The following is a 22,143-nucleotide window of genomic DNA, read 5'->3' on the forward strand; positions in this document are numbered from 1 at the left end:
TTCCTGTGTGTTTAGTATTTTCCTCATAGAATCCTTTAGTATTGCAACTCAAGGCTTGAATTTTTTTCTTCAGTTCTTTCAGCTTGAGAAATGCTGAGTGTGTTCTTCCCTTTTGGTTTTCTATCTCCAGGTCTTTCCATATGTCATCATAATACTTTGCCTTCTCGAGTCACCCTTTTGAAATTTTCTGTCCAGCTCCTTTACTTCATCGTTTTTTTCCTTTTCCTTTAGCCAGTCAACATTCAAGAGAAAGTTTCAGAGTCTCTTCTGACATCCATTTAGGTCTTTTTTTTTTCCTCTTCTATCATTTTAGTGACCTCTTGCTTTCTTCATGCATGATGTCATTCCACAACTCATCTGGTCTTTGGTCATAGTGTTCAATGCGTCAAATCTACTCTTGTGATGGTCTGTAAATTCAGGTGGGATATACTCAAGGTCCTACTTTGACTGTTGTGGACTTGCTCTGATTTTCTTCAGTTTCAACTTGAACTTACATATGAGTAATTGATGGTTTGATCCACAGTCGGCCCCTGGCCTTGTTCTGACTGATGATGTTGAGCTTTTCCATCATCTCTTTCCACAGATGTAGTCGATTTGATTCCTGTGTAACCCATCTGGCGAGGTCCATATGTATAGCCACCATTTACATTGGTGAAAAAAGGTATTTGCAATAAAGAAGTCATTGGTCTTGCAAAATTCAATCATTCAATCTCTGGCATCATTCCTATAACCAATGCCATATTTTCCAACTACCAATCCTTCTTTGTTTCCAATTTTCACATTCCAATCACCAGTAATTATCAGTGCATCCTGATTGCATGTTTGATCAATTTCAGGCTGCGGAAGTTGGTAAAAATCTTCAATTTCTTCATCTTTGGCCTTAGTGATTGGTGCATAAATTTGAATAATAATCATATTAACTGGTTTTCCTTGTAGGTGTATGGGTATTATCCTATCACTGACAGCATCGTACTTCAGGATAGATCTCTAATTGTTCTTTTTGATGATGAGTGCAACACCATTCCTCTTCAAGTTGTCATTCCCAGCGTAGTAGACCATATGATTGTCCAATTCAAAATGACCAATACCAGTCCATTTCAGCTCACTAATGCCTAGGATTATGCGTTCCATTTCATTTTTAATGATTTCCAATTTTCCTAGAATCATACTTCATGCATACATTCAACTTTCTGGTTATTAATGGGTGTTTGCAGCTGTTTCTTCTCATTTTGAGTTGTGCCACATCAGCAAATGAAGGCCCCGAAAGTTTGACTCCATCCTTAAGGTCAACTCTATTTTGAGGAGACAGCTCTTCCCCAGTCGTCTTTTGAGTGCCTTCCAACCTGAGGGGCTCATCTTCTGGCACTATATCAGGCAATGTTCCGCTGCTATCCATAAGGTTTTCACTGGCTAATTCTTTTCAGAAGTAGACCACCAGGTCCTTCGTCCTAGTCTGTCTTAGTCTGGACGCTCAGCTGAAATTTGTCCACCGCGGGAAACCATTCGGTTTTTGAATAACGGTGGCACACCTTCCAGCGTCAGAGCAACACACAAGCTGACAGACGCGTAGGGGGTGGCACATTTAGAATGCATAAAAATAGTATCAACTTGGCTGTTAAAGAAGTAAGCATCAGCTGTCTAAAATGTCACTGAAAACAACAACTCATTTTGCCAATAGCAAAGCCTAAAACATATTTTTTCAGTATTTGTTTTGTATACTGTATGTAATGCATAAGCACAAAAAGTACACAAGTCGCAAGCCACCATAACCAGTGTGAAATAAACCCAGAACCTACAAAACACAGGGCAAATACCAAGATATTCACTGTCGTTGTTGTTAGGTGCTGTAGAGTCAATTCCGACTCATAGTGACCCCATGTACAACAGAACAAAACACTGCCCGGTCCTGAGCCACCGTCACAACGTTATGCTTGAGCTCATTGTTGCAGCCACTGTGTCGATCCATTACATAGAGGGTCTCCCTCTTTTTCACTGGCCCTCTACTTTACCAAGCATGATGTCCTTGGTGTGTAAAATATATACTATATACTAAGACAAACATTTGACTGATGCTGAATAAGAATTGTATGTACTTGTTTCAACTTACCTACAAATTTAACTAAAGACAAACTTAGGAACATATCTCATTTGTAACCCAGGGACTGCACGTATACAAGATACCTGTGTGGTGTACGAGAAGCTGTTGCACTTGTTAAGTCCAGTTACATATGCTACATCCCATTCTCTGGTTGGAATTTCTGAACTCTGTTATAACCTTACGGAACCATTGACATATTTGCAGTCAGATGTTGCCCAAATGGATGGTATTCAGCTCATGACTGAATATAAGTTAGTTATTTGTTAACACCATGTTGCCTAACAATATTAAAATAAGATTAAATTCTGCCATAATTTCCCTATTCAAAGTGCAGTTTTGAAGGGATATTTCAAAGTAAACCATTAGGCCTAGCAACCAATTAGTCAGGCAGCATTACTTTTGTAATTAATGCCCATCAAATCTTTTCATTTAAAAAAATTATTATAAGTTAACCATACCAAAAAACCAAACCAAACCTGTTGCTGTCGAGTCAATGCTGACTCACAGTGACCCTGTATGTAGGACAGAGTAGAATTGCACCATAGGGTTTTCCAAGGCTGTAATCTTTACAGAGGCAGTTAGCCACTTTGTTCTCCACAGAGGAGTTTTTGGGTCCAAACTGCTGACCTAGCAGCCAAGCGCTTTAACCACTGTGCAACCAGCGGTCCTCAAAAATAACCATAGCAGTTTTATAAGTCTATCATTGTAAAAATGGCATGGGGACAGTATCTGACCTCCTCTAACTTCACAAGGGGGAAGGAGACTCAAGATCAACAGCCCAAGGCTGATTCCTGTGAGGCAGAGGTCAGACATGCCTCCTATTTCCACCATCTTTACCAATTCTGACACTAAGTGTCCCTCCCATGATGCTCTCTACTTCTCTACTGGGTTCAGTAATTCATTGCAATGGCCACACAGAACTGACAGACAATACTCATGATTATGAGGTTTATAGGGAAGCAACAAGTTACAATTCAGGTTCAGGAACACTCAGGATACAGTTCTTCCAGCAGAACAGCCTCTTCCCATCCATGCTCTCAGGCATGCCTCTCTGGCCCTCAGCTTCTGCCCTGCTCGGGCAAGTGTTGCAAAGTTCTTTTAGCTCTGCCAATAAGGGTCCAGAGGCACTCTATTCCACCAGCAAGCCTCCTGCCCAAAGACAATCAGCTTTCTTGCCCTGTGAGACAGGAAGCCCACCTCCCTCCCCCCGACCCTGTCTCCTGCTGTCATTTCTCTGCCACCGCTTCGCTCTCTCTCCCTCTCCTAGTTCCAGGAGTTTTTTAGCACAGGGATCCCAGGTCCAAAGGATGTGCTGTCTGCTTTTGGCTGTTCTTCTTTGGTGGTGGTGGAGTCCTCTCTCTTCTCTGGAACTGGCTCTCTTTTAAGACAAAATTGAGCAATCCTCTTGGTGGGCCACAATTGCCTTATTTTCACAGTCCCACCCAATCACTTGGGTAGGAGTTACAAGACCATGGCTAGAAAGGCCACACAAAAGCAATCCATTGCACCACAGTCATTGACAGATAAGTTTTACTTTACAGATTCACTGAAAACACTAAACTATAATATTTCAGACATGAATACTGTCAGACTAAATCAAAATTTTTAGAACTCTTTGTAGGAACTGATAAAGTTTTTTGAGTTGCTGCTGATCCAGAATGGCATGGAACCAAGATTAGCTACATGTGACCAAATGAACTAAAGGAATTACCATAAGATCTTTATAAAAGATTGCTAGTGTTCAAATTTCTAGATATAGGAAGCCATTTTTATTTTCCTGTCCCTCTTTTTATATGAAAATCAGTTATTTCAGTAACTAATAACATTGTGTTGGCTACAGAATATCCTATAGATTAAAAGATATAATGATGTTAAATTTATGACTAAGTACATTTAGCATGTTTTAAATGATTCTGCTGATGGACTCCAAGATGTAAATGCTGAAATGACTATAGTGAGAAATGACTATTATGGCTGTGAGTCAGAATTGACCTTGGTTTGGTTTTATGTTGCTTATACTAACTCTAATAACGCTAAATGTTGTCAGTCTTTAATCCCGTACTATAAGAAATATTTTTGCAGGTTAAAGAAGACTTTGAAAACTGAAAAATTAAATTTCAAAATCTTCCTGGTATTGTTCCAAGGGACCATATATACTAAAAGAACATCAGCTAAGAAATTCCCAGGCACATCGTTAGAAAGGATCATATGTGGTTCTCCTTACTAATCCTTGTGCCGCTAAATTACGGAGTTAAAACTTGGATTCATTTCTCCCAGCTATAGAAGGCAATCACTCCTGAATGGACTGTTCAACCAGTTAAGGACATAAGCTAAAATTCAGACACCTTCTGGAAGAGAAGCAGACTGCTTGTGCTACCAAGACCCTGGACCAGGCCTGTAACCAAGGCTCAAGCAGACTGTTAAGATCTTGAGACTCTTGTTTCTGATTGTCATCATCCTTTTAGTCTCATTAGTTTGGATTGCAGCAGTGCAATCTTTAGGCATTTTTTAACTGTCTAATAATGATAATAATAATAACCCATTGCCATTGGGATGAGTACATCTCATAACGACCTTACGGGACAAAGTAGAGCTGCCCCATAGGGTTTCCAAGGAGTGACTGGTGGATTAGAACTGCCAACTCTTTGGTTAGCAGCCGATCTCTTAACCACTGCACTACCAGGGATCCCAAATGATAATAGGAGTAATCATAGTTTTTGTATGTTTGTGGTATTATTCCTGTAACTGTTTTAATCTCTTTATTCTTTCCTTTTCCTATTGCTTGGAATATTGTAAGTTCTTGGTCACAGTCTCTGTTGCAAACCTGGTCAATTATATTGATAATAATAATCTTTGTTATTGAAATTATAAAATGTGTTATAAGAATTATGTATATCAGCAATGCATTCAGGAACCCATAACTAGAGAAGCCTCATGACTTAGATTAGCAATCCGAAAATAGGTTAGGTTGTTCCTCCAATGCGGCCATACCCTGTCTATTCCCTGTACCAATATCACTGAAGATGGCTGCTAAGCCATAGTATGGACTTATTGGTGTTGTCCAGCAACCAAGGTTCCAGTGGTCCCCAACTGAGGAAAAAAATGCACTTAATATGAAAAATAAGAAAGGAATAAACCATAAAGGTTAAGCCGCCACCTGACAGTAGCACATTAACAAACCCATGCACAAGAGAGTATGCCTGTGTCATCAAAGTATGTTCTTGGAAATCTTTGCTCAAAAGGAGGGAATGATGTGGGATATAAAATCAAAAGAGGAATATGGCCTAAAAGTAAAATGGCTGAACTAATGATAAAGGCTCAGTCCACCTTTCACACAGATTCAAACCCTGTTGCTTACCTTTCATCCAGATTCAACCCTGTTGCTTAGGAACCTATTATTAAGGAAACAATTCTCTTTGTGGTCAGGCTAAGAATGTGAATACTGCTTGTCCTGGGGTCTGTAACCAAACCTTATCAAAACTCTTTGTTTCATATCTCCCCAGGAGATCTTGTGCTCTGAGCAAGGTAATGTTTGACAATTTGTTCTCGACAATGCCCTTCATGCCATTGTCATGATAATGTTTTGTGAGGGACAGGAGAACCCCGTCACCTTTTAATTATGTCCTTTAGCCAATCAATGTAAGGCAACTGTAGTAATGTAACCAATGACATCTGAAGCTCCCCTTGTCAATGTCTCGCCTTTGACTGACCTTAATTGCTGTAAACCAGTCATAATTTTGAAGACCGCCCACTCCCCCCACACCCATTCTTTGTTTCAGCCATATAAAATTGTATTTGTAATTTCTGTGTCTTGGACTTCGTGGTTTCATTTTCATGGGCCACCTAGATGCCTGGCTTAACCTGATTTCAAACCTCAACAAGCCTCCTTTAATTTATTTCAAATAGACTGTGAGTTTTCCATACGACATAATCGTGGGAAAGCGCAATATAAAAAGATTTACTTTTTGATCAGTCCGTTCATCCACCTGTTTATTTTTGTGAAGATCCTGGAAAAGAACTGGAATTACAGGCAAATCTGAATACTCTTCTAAAAACGGAGAGCGGGTTTAGTCGGGGAAAAAGATGACACCAAGAACGGTAGGTGGCAGTGGGCGCATGGCGGGATAGGAAGCGGACGGGCGGAGAGCCTTAGCCTCCCTGAACCACTTCCTCTCAACGGAGGAAACGTCTGTCAACCCAGCGTCCAGAGCCGGCTGGCTGCGGTAAAAGGAGAATCCACGGCGATGACTGGCTGCCGGCGAGCAAGGGGCGGGGCAGACCAAGGCTGCGGAGGGCGCACCAGCGACGCGCGCGAGCGGAAGGTCGAAGCGCGCACTTCCGGTCTTTGTGGCTCTCCGCCGGGGGTCTGTGGCTCGCTGCCTGTCCGGCCCAGGGCTTCGCAGGGAGGCAGGGGGGCTCCGAGGCGAGGGAGGACAGGAAAGGTGCGCTGACCGGCGGTGGGCGCTGGGCGGAGGAGCCCAGCCCCTCGTTCAGCCTGCCCTGGAGTCGCGGCTCTTTGTCGTGGAGGCTGCTCTGAGCGTCTTGGGGACGCAAAGGACGTCGGCACTCAATCCCCTGCTTTCGGGAGAGATCACACTTATTCCCAACCCCGGTGACTTTGCAAACGCTGAGGTTTAACCGGGGATATAAAAATAGAAAGGTTGGTGTAGTCACATATCTGTGGCATAAATATTCTAGTCCATCTCTAAAGTTAATCGTGATGTTAGGTTAAATTTTATTTACCGGTTTTGCTAATTCAAGGGTATACCCTCCTATCGATATTCCCCTAACCTAAAATCAGATCATGTTTGCTGTGTTCCACAACGTATCTACATAATTAATTGCTGCCATGCTTCACTTTTAAAACTTTTGTTCCCAGTACCTTATGTGTTTTTTGAGGGCTGAGGTTCCTTTTCCTTCTTTTGGGTCTCTTTATGATATTTAACATGTCTGAACATGTGGTAAGCATTTAACAAATACTTATTGGTTAATTTCTCCATAGACTCATTTATTCCCTGGACAAGAACCTTTTTTTGTATCCTAGTGCCCGGCAGGACAGAGCCCAGAGACAGTGCCTCAGTGTTGATTGAAGGAATTCCGTGAATCCCAAATTTGAACAACAAGCAAATATTGAATAATATTTTTGTTTACATCAACTCATGTTTAATGTGAATTTCTAAAAATGTTTTCTTACTACCTTAAATGAATATCAACATTTGCCATAGATACAAAGGAACTAAAAATAAATGCTTAAAAATCAGTATTATTAGTTTCTAGCAAGATACTGTTGCCCTCAGAAGTCTGAAGCCTGTATTTCGTCTATTAAAAATGGAATTTTGCAAGTTTACACACTTGTTGAAGATACACTAGCACCCAAGAGTTTTCCCCTTGGTGAAATCAGGCTTGAAAGAGAATTGAAAAATTTTTCTCACTGTGTGATTAATATTAATATTGTGTCATTTTACTTTTAAAGTTATTTCTTAAAACATTAGTCATAGGAATTCTACAAAATGGGGGACACTGAATGCCATGACTGATTTTTAGTTTCTGATTATTGTTTATTTAGTCACAGTCTCAAATTTGCTCCCTTTCAATAAATTGCTTGAGTGACCTGACTTATTTACGAGTTCTTAGAGATTTTTTCAATTTTTAACAATGTTTTTGTGTTCTCCAGGAAAGCCCTTGAAAGAAGAAATACTAAAGGAAACTCTGAAGCACAGAACCCAGTTGTGTAGCAAACTTTTTGCTAAGCTGCCTCAGCCTAGAATGGCTGTGGAATCCAGAGCATTTTCAACCCTGGTAACTCAGGATCCTCAGGAACAAGAACTAATAGTAGTGAAAGTAGAAGAGGGCCTTTCCTGGGGTCAGAAATCTAAGCAGGATGGGAGTGCCCAGGCCTGCCAAGAAATGTTTCGCCAGCAGTTCAGAAAGTTTTGCTACAAGGAGACTCCTGGGCCGCGGGAGGCTCTGGGGCGACTTCACGAGCTTTGCTATCGGTGGCTGATGCCAGAGCTGCACACAAAGGAGCAGATCCTGGAACTGCTGGTGTTGGAACAGTTCCTGAGCATCCTGCCTGAGGAGCTGCAGGTCTGGGTTCAGCAACAGAGTCCAAAAAGCGGCGAGGAAGCTGTAACCCTGTTGGAGGATTTGGAGAGAGAGTTCGATGATCCAGGGCAGCAGGTGGGAACAGGGAGGTGTGATGTGTTATGGGAGAAGGAGTTGCCAGGCTCGAGCATGTGGTCTCATCATAATAATAGAATGAAAATTGTTACTGAGCCATAACCTTGAAGTGACTACTTAGGCCAGTATAAGTCTCAGCCCTTAAATGGTTCTTTTTCCCCTTTTCTCCTCCCTAGAGTTGTCTTTGTTGAACTCTTTTCTGAGATTTTTACTCAGCAGTTTCCCAGGGATATTCTTACTAAGCTAACCACATCTTATTGACTTCAGGTTCCAGGTAGTCTTCAGGGTCCAGCAGTGCCCTGGAAGGATTTGACATCTCTTGGAGCATCCCAAGAGTCAACAGACATCCAACTCCAGCCTTCAAAGACACAGCTGAAATCCTGGGAACCTTGCCTGTCCCTCAGAAGTGGTAAGGAATAGAAAGTCATCTGGGGACTTTGATTAATTAGGCCTCTGGTTTTGAGGGTGCAGGAGAAATTGCATTTCATAACCTTGCGACATGTGAGCATCACCACAATTATGCTAGACAAGAGGTGCTTACTTTACAGCTTTGTTTCCAGCAACCCTCATAAACTGCATTCAGCACTCTTTTGTCAGTTTACCTGTCATTTGTTCACGTATTCATTCATTTCTTCATTTTACAATTTACTAGAGTGCTAATACATTTCGGGTTCTGTGCTAGGCACTGGATCTCTATCGTCAAAGAGCTTTCAGGTCTAGGTAGGTGGCGGATGAGCGAAAAAGCATTGCAACATAGTATAGTAAGTTATAGAATAAAAGTAGGCACTAGGTAGTGGTGGTTCAGTGGTAGAATTCTCACCTTCCACGGGGATGACCAGAGTTTGATTCCTGGCCAGTGCACTTCAAGCACATACACTGCCCATCTCTCAGTGGAAGCTGTGTGTTGCTATGATGCTGAAGTGATTTCGGCAGAGCTTCCTCACTAAAACTGACTAGGAAGAAAGGCCTGATGAGCTACTTCCAAATATTAGCCAGTGACAACCCTATGTATCACAGTGGTCTAATCCTGTCACACATGTGGTTGCTATGAGTTAAGGGCTGACTCGACAGCAGCTACCAATAGCAGGTCCTAAGGAAGCCCATAAAACGGCACCTAAGCCAGTCTTGGAGCCCTGGTGGCACAGTGGTAAAGAGCTCAGCTGCTAACCAAAAGTTCAGCAGTTTGACTCCACCAGCTGCTCCTCGTGAGTCCTGTGGGGCAATTCTGCTCTGTCTTGTAGGGTCATGATTAGTCAGAATCAACTCGATGGCAACAGATTTTGTTTTTTGGGTTAACCCAATATTAGAAGTTCAAGGAACACTTCCTGGAGGAAGTGATAGAACCCATAGTATGAGTAGGAGAAAGCCAGGTAAATAGGGAGGAGGACTATCCCAAGCAGAGGCCATAAAGTCCTGTGAGAGAATACAGACCATTCTGGGAACTGCAGTAATCCATGTTTTCTTGAATGGTGTATTGATAGGGAAGGAGAGTGAGAAGTGAACTAAAGAGGAAAATGGGATCCAGGTTATAAAAATGTAAATGTTGTGCTAATTAGTTTGTACATGTTCCTGGGTGCTGAGGGGTTCAGTTGAAAGATTTGGGGGCAAGGGAGTGACATGATTTGATGTATGTTTTGAAACTTAGCTGCACAATGGAGAATGGATTTGAGAAAGGGAAGAGTAGAGTCCTGGAGTCCTGTTAGAGGCCTTTGCAATCAAGGAGGCCACAGTGAATGAATCAAAATGTATAATACCCTCACCCCAAGAAGATCAAAGGTGACTCCTGTTCATCAGTATTGTTGTTGTTGTTAGGTGCTGTCGAGTCGGTTCCGACTCGTAGCGACCCTGTGCACAACAGAACGAAACACCGCCCAGTCCTGCACCATCCTTACAGTCGTTGTTATGCTTGAGCTCATTGTTGCAGCCACTGTATCAGTCCACCTCGTTGAGGGTCTTCCTCTTTTCCACTGACCCTGTACTCTGCCAAGCATGATGTCCTTTTCCAGAGACTGATCCCTCCTGAAAACATGTCCAAAGTATGTAAGATGCAGTCTCACCATCCCTGCCTCTAAGGAGCATTCTGGCTGTACTTCTTCTAAGACAGATTTGTTAGTTCTTTTGGCAGTCCATGGTATATTCAATGCTCTTCGCCAACACCACAATTCAAAGGCGTCAACTCTTCTTCAGTCTTCCTTATTCATTGTTCAGCTTTCACATGCATATGATGCGATTGAAAATACCATGGCCTGGGTCAGGTGCACCTTAGTCTTCAGGGTGACATCTTTGCTCTTTAACACTTTGAAGAGGTCCTTTGCAGCAGATTTGCCCAATGCAATGCATTTTTTGATTTCTTGACTGCTGCTTCCATGGCTGTTGATGGTGCATCCAAGTAAAATGAAATCTCTGACAACTTCAATCTTTTCTCCGTTTATCATGATGTTGCGCGTTGCTCCAGTTGTGAGGATTTTTGTTTTCTTTATGTTGAGGTGTAATCCATACTGAAGGCTGTGGTCTTTGATCTTCATTAGTAAGTGCTTCAAGTCCTCTTCACTTTCAGCAAGCAAGGTTGTGTCATCTGCATAACGCAGGTTGTTAACGAGTCTTCCTCCAATCCTGTTGCCCGCTTTTTCTTCATATAGTCCAGCTTCTCGTATTAGCTGTTCAGCATACAGATTGAATAGGTATGGTGAAAGAATACATCCCTGACGCACACCTTACCTGACATTAAACCAATCAGTATCCCCTTGTTCTGTCCAAACAACTGCCTCTTGATCTATGTAAAGTTTTCTTATGAGCACAGTTAAGTGTTCTGGAATTCCCATTCTTCGCAGTGTTATCCATAGCGTGTTAATGATCCACACAGTCAAATGCCTTTGCATAATCAATAAAACACAGGTAAACATCCTGGTATTCTCTGCTTTCAGCCAGGATCCATCTGGCATCAGCAATGATATCCCTGGTTCCACGTCCTCTTCTGAAACTGGCCTGAATTTCTGGCAGTTCCCTGTCGATATACTGCTGCAGCTCTGTTTTGAATGATCTTCAGCAAGATTTTGCTTGCGTGTGATATTAATGATATTGTTCTATAATTTCCACATTCGGTTGGATCACCCATCTTGGGAATAAGTATAAATATGGATCTCTTCCAGTCAGTTGGCCAGGAAGCTGTCTTCCATATTTCTTGGCATAGATGAGTGAGCACCTCCAGTGCTGCATCTGTTTGTTGAAACATCTCAGTTGATATTCCATCAATTCCTGGAGCCTTGTTTTTCACCAACGCCTTCACAGCAGCTTCCTTCAGTACCATCAGTTCCTGATCATATGCCACCTCTTGAAATGGTTGAATATCGACTAACTCTTTTTGGTATAATGACTCTGTGTATTCCTTCCATCTTCTTTTGATGCATCCTGTGTTGTTTAATATTTTCCCCATGGAATCCTTCACTATTGCAACTCGAGGCTTGAATTTTTTCTTCAGTTCTTTCAGCTTGAGAAACGCCAAGCATGTTCTTCCCTTTTGGTTTTCCATCTCCAGCTCTTTGTGTGTGTCATTACAATAGTTTACTTTGTCTTCTCGAGAGGCCCATTGAAATCTTCCATTCAGTTCTTTTACTTCATCAATTCTTCCTTTTGCTTTAGCTGCTCGACGCTCAAGAGCAAGTTTTAGAGTCTCCTCTGACATCCATATTGGTCTTTTCTTTCTTTCCTGTCTTTTCAGTGACCTCTTTCTTCCTGTATGATGTCCTTGCACAACTCATCTGGTCTTCGGTCACTAGTGTTCAATGCGTCAAATCTATTCTTGAGATGGTCTCTTAAATTCAGGTGGGATATACTCAAGGTCATATTTTGGCCCTTGTGGCCTTGCTCTGATTTTCTTCAGTTTCACCTTGAACTTGCATATGAGCAATTGATGGTCTGTTCCACAGTCAGCCCCTGGCCTTGTTCTGACTGATGATATCAAGCTTTTCCATCATCTCTTTCCACAGATGTAGTCAGTTTGATTTCTGTGTGTTCTGGGTGGCGAGGTCCATGTGTATAGTCACTGTTTATGTTGGTGAAAGACAGTATTTGCAATGAAGAAGTCGTTGGTCTTGCAAAATTCTATCATTCGATCTCTGGCATTGTTTCTGTCACCAAGGCCATATTTTCCAACTACTGATCCTTCTTCTTTGTTTCCAACTTTCGCATTCCAATCACCAGCAATTATCAATGCATCTTGATTGCATGTTCGATCAATTTCAGACTGCAGCAGCTGATAAAAATCTTCTATTTCTTCATCTTTGGCCCTAGTGGTTGGTTCGTAAATTTGAATAATAGTTGTATTAACTGGTCTTCCTTGTAGGCGTATGGATATTATTCTATCACTGACAGCGTTGTACTTCAGGGTAGATCTTGAAACATTCTTTTTGACGATGAATGCAACACCATTCCTCTTTGAGTTGTCATTCCCAGCATAGTAGTCTGTATGATTGTCTGATTCAGAATGGCCAGTACCAGTCCATTTCAGCTCACTAATGCCTAGGATATCGGTGTTTATGCGTTCCATTTCGTTTTTGACCATTTCCGATTTTCCTAGATTCATGCTTCGTACATTCCAGGTTCCGATTTTTAATGGATGTTTGCAGCTGTTTCTTCTCATTTTGAGTCATGCCACATCAGCAAATGAAGGTCCCGAAAGCTTTACTCCATCCATGTCATTAAGGTCGACTCTACTTTGAGGAGGTAGCTCTTCCCCAGTCATCTCTTGAGTGCCTTCCAACCTGGGGGGCTCATCTTCCAGCACTATATCAGGCAATGTTCCGCTGCTATTCATAAGGTTTTCACTAGCTAATGCTTTTCAGAAGTAGACTGCCGGGTCCTTCTTCCTAGTCTGTCTTAGTCTGGAAGCTCAGCTGAAACCTGTCCTCCGTGGGTGACCCTGCTGGTATCTGAATACTGGTGGCATAGCTTCCAGCATCACAGCAACACACAAGCCCCCACAGTACGACAAACTGACAGATACATGGGGTATTACAGGTTTTAAATTTTAGTGCAGTATCATTGTTAAAAGTGGAGGCTGAGGGAGAGGAGTTTGAGACTGATACTCAGTTTTCAGTCTTGAGCCACCTGGTTAAGGGAGGTGCTATTCATGTAAATGGTGTCCCTGTATGGAGCAAAAGGTTCAGTGTTCAACTACTAGCCAAAAGGTTGGCAGTTTGAACCCACCAAGAGGCACCTTGGAAGACAAGCCTTTGCCAGCAGTCTGCTTTCAGAAAACCCTATGGAGCACAGTTGTCTGACACACATGGGGTCACCATGAGTCAGAATCAACAACAACTAACAACAAAAACAATTGATGTAAATAGGAAAACAAATTTATCTGATGATGTGTTTAGTTTGACACATTTTGGTGCTTGTGAAATATTCATAAATATAAGGCCCAGTTAGCAGCTGGGTATAAGATTCTAGAACCCAATAGAGAAAGCTAGGATAGAGTTAGGGATCTGGGGAGATACTAGCTTACAAGTAATACTTGAAGCTCAGTGGGTAGTTTGTAGAGTGGATTCATGAGAGCCCAGAACACAGTCCTGAGGAACACTAATGTTTGAGTGACTAGGCCTGGAGACTAAGAAGGAACAGCCATAGAAATCAGGCCAATATTGCAGGAAGAGAACAGCTCTAGGTTCCTGAAAGTCAAATTTTGCAGAGAGGCCAACTAAATAAGATCTGGAAAGTATGCACTGGATTAAGCATCTATGATGTTGGTGAGAGCAGTATCAGTGGAAGTAAAGCAGAGGAAGGCAGAAAGATTGCAGAATGGGGATGAGTACAGACAACCCTTTTGAAGAAGCTTTACTGTGAATGGGAATGAGTGAGGTTGCTTGAAGGAGATGTGTGCACAAGGAGCTTTACGTGCTGATGAAAAGGAGTCAGAGAAAGAGGTTTAGACTAATGGGAAAGAAATAGTTGGTAATGATTAACTGACCTCTTGGAGGAACAGGAAAGGGTGAAATTCAAAGTGTAGATGGAGGCCTTAACATTAGAAAGGAGGAGGGACCATAGTACAGCCAGTAAAAGAAAAAATACACGTGAACAATGACATCTTTTTAGGTAGAAGCTTATGTTTCCTCTCAAGTAGAGGGGAAGTATTGAGAGTTACCAGAGAAATGTAAAATCTGTTTGTTGCTGTTTATCATTTCAGATTGTGAAAACAATAAATCAGCAACAAAGGAGGGAGCTTTGGGAGAAAAATCACAAGGACTCACCCCGGAACCTTCATTCCAAGAAGTTAGTGAACATGAAAATCATTTAGAGTGGCAGCAAAGAAGTGCTGCTGAGGAGAAATTAAGGAGATTCCCTTCTCAAGGAGACAGTTTTAGTCAAGTGATCTTCACACATGAATCTCTAGGAAAGAAAAACCATCGTGGTAATCCTCAAAGTAGTTTGATTCTAAGTACAAACTCTGTAACATATCAGAAAGTTCATACAGAAGAGAGACCTTACAGATGTGATGTGTGTGGGCATGGCTTCACGCAGCATTCCTCTCTAACACAGCATCGAAGAATCCATACTGGAGAAAAGCCCTACAAGTGTAACCAGTGTGGGAAAGCCTTTAGTTTGAAGTCATACCTTATTATTCATCAGAGGATTCATAGTGGGGAGAGAGCATACAAATGCAGTGAATGTGGGAAAGCCTTCAATCAGAGATCAGCCCTTATTAGACATCAGAAAATCCATACTGGTGAGAAACCTTGTAAATGTAATGAATGTGGCAAAGCATTCAGTCAAAGTTCATACCTGATTATGCATCAGCGAATTCATACAGGAGAGAGACCTTATGAATGTAACGAATGTGGAAAAGCTTTCAGGCAGAGCTCAGACTTGATTACCCATCAGAGGATACACAGTGGAGAGAAACCCTATGAATGTAATGAATGTGGAAAAGCCTTCAGTTTCAGCTCAAACCTCATCAGGCATCAGAGAATTCACAGTGGAGAGGAGCCTTACCAGTGTAATCAATGTGGCAAAGCCTTCAAAAGGAGCTCAGCCCTTACTCAGCATCAGAGAATCCACTCTGGGGATGAAGCTTATACTTACATGTAGTGAATGTGAGAAAGCTTTCAGGCAGGGATCAGTCCTTAGGCTCCATCAGAAAGTCTGCACTGTAGAGTAACTTGTGAATACAGTGACTATTGTAAATATTCCAGTCAGATTCTTGTCTTTGTTAGTCAAAGGCGTTTACTTTGGAGCAAAGTTCCATAAAGGTTGTAAACTATTAGGTCTTCAGTCTAACTTGCTATGTGTTGCACTTACCAGTGCTAAAGAAAGTTGACTCCTAAAAGCTTTTTCTGTGACTAACGAGAATCATAGATGGAAAAACTATTGCTTTTAGCTTCTCTTTTACCATTAAGAATACTCAGGAAATAGGAATGTAACATTGAAACCTCACTTTCCATGAGAACATCATGAAAAGGATATAGTGACCCAGACTTTATTGCTACATCTAATTGTCATTGTGCCTGGGCTGGGATGATGTGGACTGTATGAGAGACTTTTGTCTCTATCAGGAGCTCAGAAAACATTTTACTACCCTAAATAAGGACAGTGACAGGGCAGCAAGAAAGATGGGAAAATAGGGTCTCATCAATTATTTGTCGAGCCCAGGGCAGGCCAGAAATTAGGAGTGAGAAGAAAAAATACAAATTAATTTAGTGTCTGTTCCAAGCACTAGGGATACAATGGAAATGAACCATATTCTACAGTCTAATGGAAAGGGCATTCAAGCAGGCAGGGACACTGCAGTGTGTTCAGTGCTGTGATCCAAAGGAGAAGCTCCTGACCCAGCCTCGGATCAGGGTATGCTTCTTAGAAAAATGACCTGAGGATGAGTAGAAGTTAGCCAGGGGGTAGGCCAGGGAAGACCGTTCCCAACAAACAGAAGGAACACAAATTCCAGGAAGAAAGTGGCACATCTGTGAAATAAAAATATAAGGCCACTTTGTATGAAGTTCCTTCTGAAGTGATGGAACCAGAATCTTTTAAGCAGTGTTTTTTTTTTTAAAAAAATCAAAAGTATGGACCAATGGAAAAGTTTCTATTAACAAAACCCAGAGCCCTTGGATCATGAGGTGGTGAGGAGCTTTGTTTTGGTCTGGTATGACCCCAGGGAAAGAGCTAATATCCACTTTCCTTGCCAGACCTGTAGGCTAGGCTAGAACTTACGGCAGCGGAGGGGTGAGAAAGAGCCTAGAGGTTATGAGTTCTAAGTCTTCCAAACATGAGGGTTCCTTTGGTGAAGAGCTGGTCTGCTCACCAAGAAAGAGTTCAGCAGTTCAAATCCACAACTTGCTCCTTGGAAACGGTATGGGGCAGTTCTACTCTATCCTACAGGGTCACTATGAGTCATAATTGACAGCAACGGGTTTGGTTTTTTGTATTCTAAGAGAGTATCCAAGCAGCTGTCACATTTCCTCCTAACTCCCAAGGGTCTGTCAGAACCTGCTATGGTTGTCATCATTTCTTTCTGGGGCTGTATCCCATAGTACCTAGTACACGCTTGGGTCCAGGTTCTCAAAATACATTTGTCAGTTTCTCTTGGAGTCTGAATGCTCATTAGAAGCAAGGATGGTGAGACTTTGTCTCACATACTTTGGACATGTTATCCAGAGGAACCAGTACCTGGAGAAGGACATCATGGTTGGTAGAGGTTCAGCGAAAAAGGAAGACCCTCAAAGAGATAGATTGACACGATGGCTGCAACGATGGGCTCAAACAACACAATGATTGTGAGGATGGCGCAGGACAGGGCAGCATTTCATTCTGTAGTACACAGGGTCGCTGTGAGTCAGAAACAACTCGACTGTACCTAACAACAATAAAACCTTGGGGTCTATGATATTTCCCAGACACTGCACACATGTTCAGTTTTGACTTAACATCAACAGTATTTCACATATCTTGTGAATTTTGTTAAAGACAACACTAAAGGGAAGTGACAACAGAAAATAATAGTCATAGGGATCCAGAGATTGTCCTTGTCTGAGGGACCATCAGGGAGGTGCTTCTCAGTGCGTGGCAAAATTACACAGTTTAATCATCACCAGGAAGACGTCATTCAAAAGACCTGACAGGTTGGAGGACTAACAAAGAACCGAATCTGTGCTGAAATCTAGAATTCTGGTTGTAGAGAAAAGATGGTTGTCATGATAAAAAGAAACAGAAGTCATGCTTCTATTGGGACATACGTAGATCGGCATCTGCAAACCTGTGAGAGTGGCGGGAGGGCTAAATGCACATTTGGGGAGAGTGGAAAAAGGGACGGTATCACTTGGAAAAGATGGTGAAATTCATGGTAGGAGCCACTGAACTCTTTTTCCTCAGAAAGACCCAAGGAAACTGAAAAGGGTAGGACAGACATTAAGCAGCCATAACTTGTTAGATGCTGTTGAGTTTGTTCCCACTCAGCAACCCAGTGTAGGACAGAATGAAACACTGCCCCGTCCTGTGCCATCCTCACAGTTCTTGCTATGTCAGTCAACTGTGTCAGTCTATCTCATTGCAGGTCTTCCTCTTTTTCACTGACTTCTGTCTTACCAAGCATGATGTCATTCTCCAGGGACTGGTCCCGCCTGATAACATATCCAAAGCATGCTTCTAAGGAGAATTCTGGTTGTACTTCTTGATGACAGATTTGTTAATTCTTCTGGCAGTCCATAGAATATTCAGTATTCTTTGCCAACACCATAATTCAAAGGCATCAGTTCTTCTGTCTTTATTATTCATTGCGCAGCTTTCCCATCCGTAAGAGGCAATTCAGAATACCATGGCTTGGGTCAGGTGTACCTTAGTCCTCAAGGTAACACCTCTGCTTTTTAACTCTATAAAGAGGTGTTTTGCAGCAGATTTGCCCAATGCAGTACGTCGTTGGCTTTTTTGACTGCTGCTTCCATGAGTGTTGATTGTGGATCCAAATGAAATGAAATTCTTGATATGTTCAGTATTTTCTCCACTTATCATCATGTTGCTTATTGGTCCAGTAGTGAGGATTTTTGTGTTCTTTGTGTCAAGGTGGATTCCATTTTGGAGGCTGTAGTCTTTGATCTTCATCAGTAAGTGCTTCAAGTCCTCTTTACTTTCAGCAAGCAAGGTTTTGTCGGCTGCATGTCATGGGTTGTTAATGAGTCTTTGTCCAATCCTAATGCCACATTCTTCATATAGTCCAGCTTTCCTGATACTTTGCTCAGCATACAGATTGAATAAGTATGGTGAAAGAATACAACCCAGATGCACACCTTTCCTGATTTAAAACCCTGCAGTATCCCCTTGTCCTATATGAACAACTTCCTCTTGCTCTATACAGGTTCCACGTTAACGCAATTAAGTGTTAATTAAGCACAATTAAACTGACGAGTGGTGGAGCAGGAATAACAAAAGGGATATATTCTTTAGAGAGTTCTGACATATCAACAAATATAACAGGTACTGGGAAAGGGCTTTGTATATATGTGTTAGCTGTTTCTCCCTTCAGCCCATATTTTGCTTGGGGTCATGACCTACTAGAGGTCAGACTTTGAGCCCAGGCATTAGGAACCCAGAACCTTTCTGTGGAGCCACTTCTCTATAGTGACTCAAAGAAAAAGCCCGACTGTGTGTGGTGGGGGGGAGGGAATGATGCTTAAATAGCCAAATCACAAAAAAATAAATGGCAATGGACAAGAAATAAATGTTCAACCTCAATAGAATCAAAAATTATTCTTAACAGTTGAAATGGCACTTTTTTCCTAAAACTGACAAAGATTTAGGGAGACTGGAACATAATGCCACTGGTGAGAGGTGAATACATACTGTCTCTGGCAATGAATACCAGAAGCCTTAAGCATTGCCTTTTAACTTTGAAACTACCTGGAAACGTATACTTCAGAAATCATGAATGTACACCAATATTAAATAACAGCATTCCTGATACATCGTTAAGTAAAAATATTACACAATGGTATGTATAATACCCCATGTTGGAGAAATACATTTAAGCATTAAAAATACTGGAAATACGTAGTCTCAAAACGCTATTGTGGTTATCTCTGGGTGATGACGCTTTCCGTAACATCTGTCCCATCAATGGACTCTGATCCTTAATCCTCATTGGTAAAATGACAACGGCAGACTCACCCATCTCATATATGGTACACAAAAAAGTCCTTTGCAAATTATAAATCTCTAAATATGTTATCTCCATAAAGGAGATTTATGGTATAGAGAAGCAATAGTGTTGAAGTGGAGATCTTTGTTCTTGTTAGTGCTTTGCCATGAATTCTGCAGCTATTAGGAAGGCATTCAGTTTAAAGGAGCTGAAGTAGATTATCTGCAGTGGTCAGAGCATCACCAGTCCGTGCTACTGTGAACTGGGGTATCGATTGGAGGTGGATGTCAAAGGTAATTGTTTCCTCCTTCACCAACCTTGTGTGGAAGAAGAGTAATTCATGCCTTTCCCTTCTGCCCAGGGCCCCCTTGTTTCTATTAGTACAAAGGCAGTCCAGGGAGTAAAAATTCTTGCCTTAAGTGGATCTTGAATGGATTTTTTAAAAATGATATATGCAATTTAGGCAAGATGCTTAGAAATTATCAGTTTCCTACATCTCCCCTTCTCCCCTTTCATTTCCATAGGCTGCACCTAATCCTGTCCAGCTGGGAAAACTGGATATTTAAAGAAATCTGGCATTTGGTCTCAAAGCTCCCCTGTGAACACCTATGCCCCTCTTGCCTCAGCAAGTGCATCCTCTCTGTGTTGGCAGAGGGGAACTGCCAATTAGACAAGCTTCCCGTCCTGACTTGGAGAGCGTTTTTGTGATGTCAAGAGGAAGGGTGAGCCCGGTGGACAGGCCCTGCTTGTACCCACACACCCCTTGCTTTCTGATGGGCCAGAACAAGACAACGCTGTTCAGTAGCTTTATCATTCACAGCTGCCTTGTTGGCTAGCACAAATGATCATCAAGCAGTCCAAAGATCGAAAGGGTAATGGGGCATTTTTACACATGCTTCTGTTGAGAACCTGCTGAGAAGGGAAAGCCCATGGCAGTCTTCCAGGCTCTTGCCCAGCCCACAGGCCTAAGCTTGGTCCTTGGCAGTTAGTGCTGAGGATATCCATCTGGTGCGATATGGACCCCTCCCAAACGGAAGAAAGAGTCCTGATTCTGGCAGACACATGATGGCGTATGTGTTTAAAGAGGCTACTTCCTGCCCTCATTCCCATAGTCTTTCAGCCACAAAGCAGTCCCCTCAATTTTGTGACTTCAGCTGGTGCTACAACCCCAGAGGCAGGCTGTCATAGTTTCCTGAGATTTTGGCCCAGGGAGTAAAAGCTGAGGGCACTAATTTCCTGACTTCTTCCCATAAATCCTTCCCTCTTCCCTTACCATGTCTCCACTCATGTTATTGTATTCCCTATCTGAATAAATAATTTCAAAGCAAAACTTGAAAACTCAGATCTTATTACAGTATATCTTGCATTACATTCTAATACTAAACCAGTTTAAGTATATACTCAGTATAAATGGTAAAAATCAGTTACCAATAAGGATTTAGCAAACAAGATTTTTACCAAAAATTTTAGGGTTGGGAAAAAAAAAACATACTGCAAAATTGTTAACAATGTTTCTGTGGGTAGCAGCATTGTGGGTGACTTATACTTTCCTTCTTTTCTATATTATCAATATTTATAATCAATTTACAATCATGGAAAAAACTAGTTATAAATGATCATTGTTTTTGTTACTTGCTGTTGAGTCCTTCTGACTCATGACAACTCCAGGCATGCAGAGCAGAATTGCTCCATGGAGTTTTCAAGGCTGTGACCTTTTGGAAGCAGCTTGCCAGGCCTGTCTTCCGATGCACCTCTGAATGGGTTTGAACCGCTAACCTTTAGGTTAATAGTCCAGCACTTAACCATTGGTGCCACCCAGGGACTCCATTTAACAACATGAAATCATCCGATTATCAGCTATAGGGAAAGGCAACTCACCATCCTTTTGAAGGATCACTTTAGACTTCTGATTATCTGAACTCAATGAGAGTCTCACAACCTTTGGACACAAAGGACTGCCCCCCCACACCCCAATTTCCACCTCCCCTGTTACCCAAAACAGCTGTGGTTGCCAACCCTTGTTCAGAAGTGACACTATCTGGAAGGGAAATGAGGACATCTCAGAAGAGGAAACAAACTTTTCTCCTAGGTGTTAATTGTCCTCAGCAGTTAATTGTGGGTTAATTTAAATTGCTAAAATAAAAATTAGCAATTATAGTTTTGAGGAATCTGTGGGGGTAATTTGACAAATATTTATTAACCTCAAGTAACTTAGAGTCTATGAGCCTGATAGCCTCATGGCCGGGGGGAAGGGGATATGGGAATGCAGAATGGAGGAGTCTGGGAAGGCAGACCTCCCATCCTTGTATTCTTGTGAGCCTCTGATTCCCTGAGCCCCAGGGTCATGGGACCCAAACACTCCCAGCCCCCACTGTCCCTTTCACCTCCAATATGTAGTCTTTCTGTGGTGTACACGTGCCTATTTCCATATGACACACCAGAGTCTTCCATCACACTAATTCTGAGTACACTAATTCTATGAGAACCAATTCCTGCCACAGAAAAGAGCACTGACGAAAGGACATCTCCAGATTCTCTTTATCTTCATGACATTGTATGTGCAATAACTTCTGCCTATAATATTGTTCTCTTTCCTTCTCCCCTTGACTTGCCTAACTACCCACCTTTTAGGTCTCAACTGAGATGTCATCACATCGAGGAAGCCTGTAGTGGCCAAGAGACCAGGTGTAAAAATGGTGGCGTGGGGCGTCTGACCTCCTCGTCTGACTTCACAAGGGGAGGGAGA

General features: G+C 42.0%; 1 protein-coding gene across 1 annotated transcript; it reads left to right on the forward strand.

The window, feature by feature from the left end:
• Positions 1–6,419: 6,419 nt before the first annotated feature.
• LOC126086349 (zinc finger protein 397-like) lies at positions 6,420–20,719 on the forward strand. Its single transcript, XM_049902542.1, has 4 exons — positions 6,420–6,758; positions 7,773–8,278; positions 8,546–8,687; positions 14,460–20,719. The coding sequence occupies exons 2-4, from the start codon at positions 7,865–7,867 to the stop codon at positions 15,359–15,361; spliced, it is 1,458 nt and encodes a 485-aa protein (XP_049758499.1). The 5' UTR covers positions 6,420–6,758; positions 7,773–7,864; the 3' UTR covers positions 15,362–20,719.
• The last annotated feature ends 1,424 nt before the right edge of the window (positions 20,720–22,143 follow it).

This window comes from Elephas maximus, chromosome 11 (assembly GCF_024166365.1).
Source record: "Elephas maximus indicus isolate mEleMax1 chromosome 11, mEleMax1 primary haplotype, whole genome shotgun sequence".
NCBI classification, from domain to species: domain Eukaryota; kingdom Metazoa; phylum Chordata; class Mammalia; order Proboscidea; family Elephantidae; genus Elephas; species Elephas maximus.

Excerpts from the sequence above, each read along its gene's own strand:
- LOC126086349 (XM_049902542.1), top strand. The coding sequence starts at position 7,865 with ATGGCTGTGGAATCCAGAGCATTTTCAACCCTGGTAACTCAGGATCCT. Across the intron at positions 8,279-8,545 it reads TCGATGATCCAGGGCAGCAG|GTTCCAGGTAGTCTTCAGGG; the intron begins GTGGGAACAGGG and ends TATTGACTTCAG. Across the intron at positions 8,688-14,459 it reads TTGCCTGTCCCTCAGAAGTG|ATTGTGAAAACAATAAATCA; the intron begins GTAAGGAATAGA and ends TTATCATTTCAG.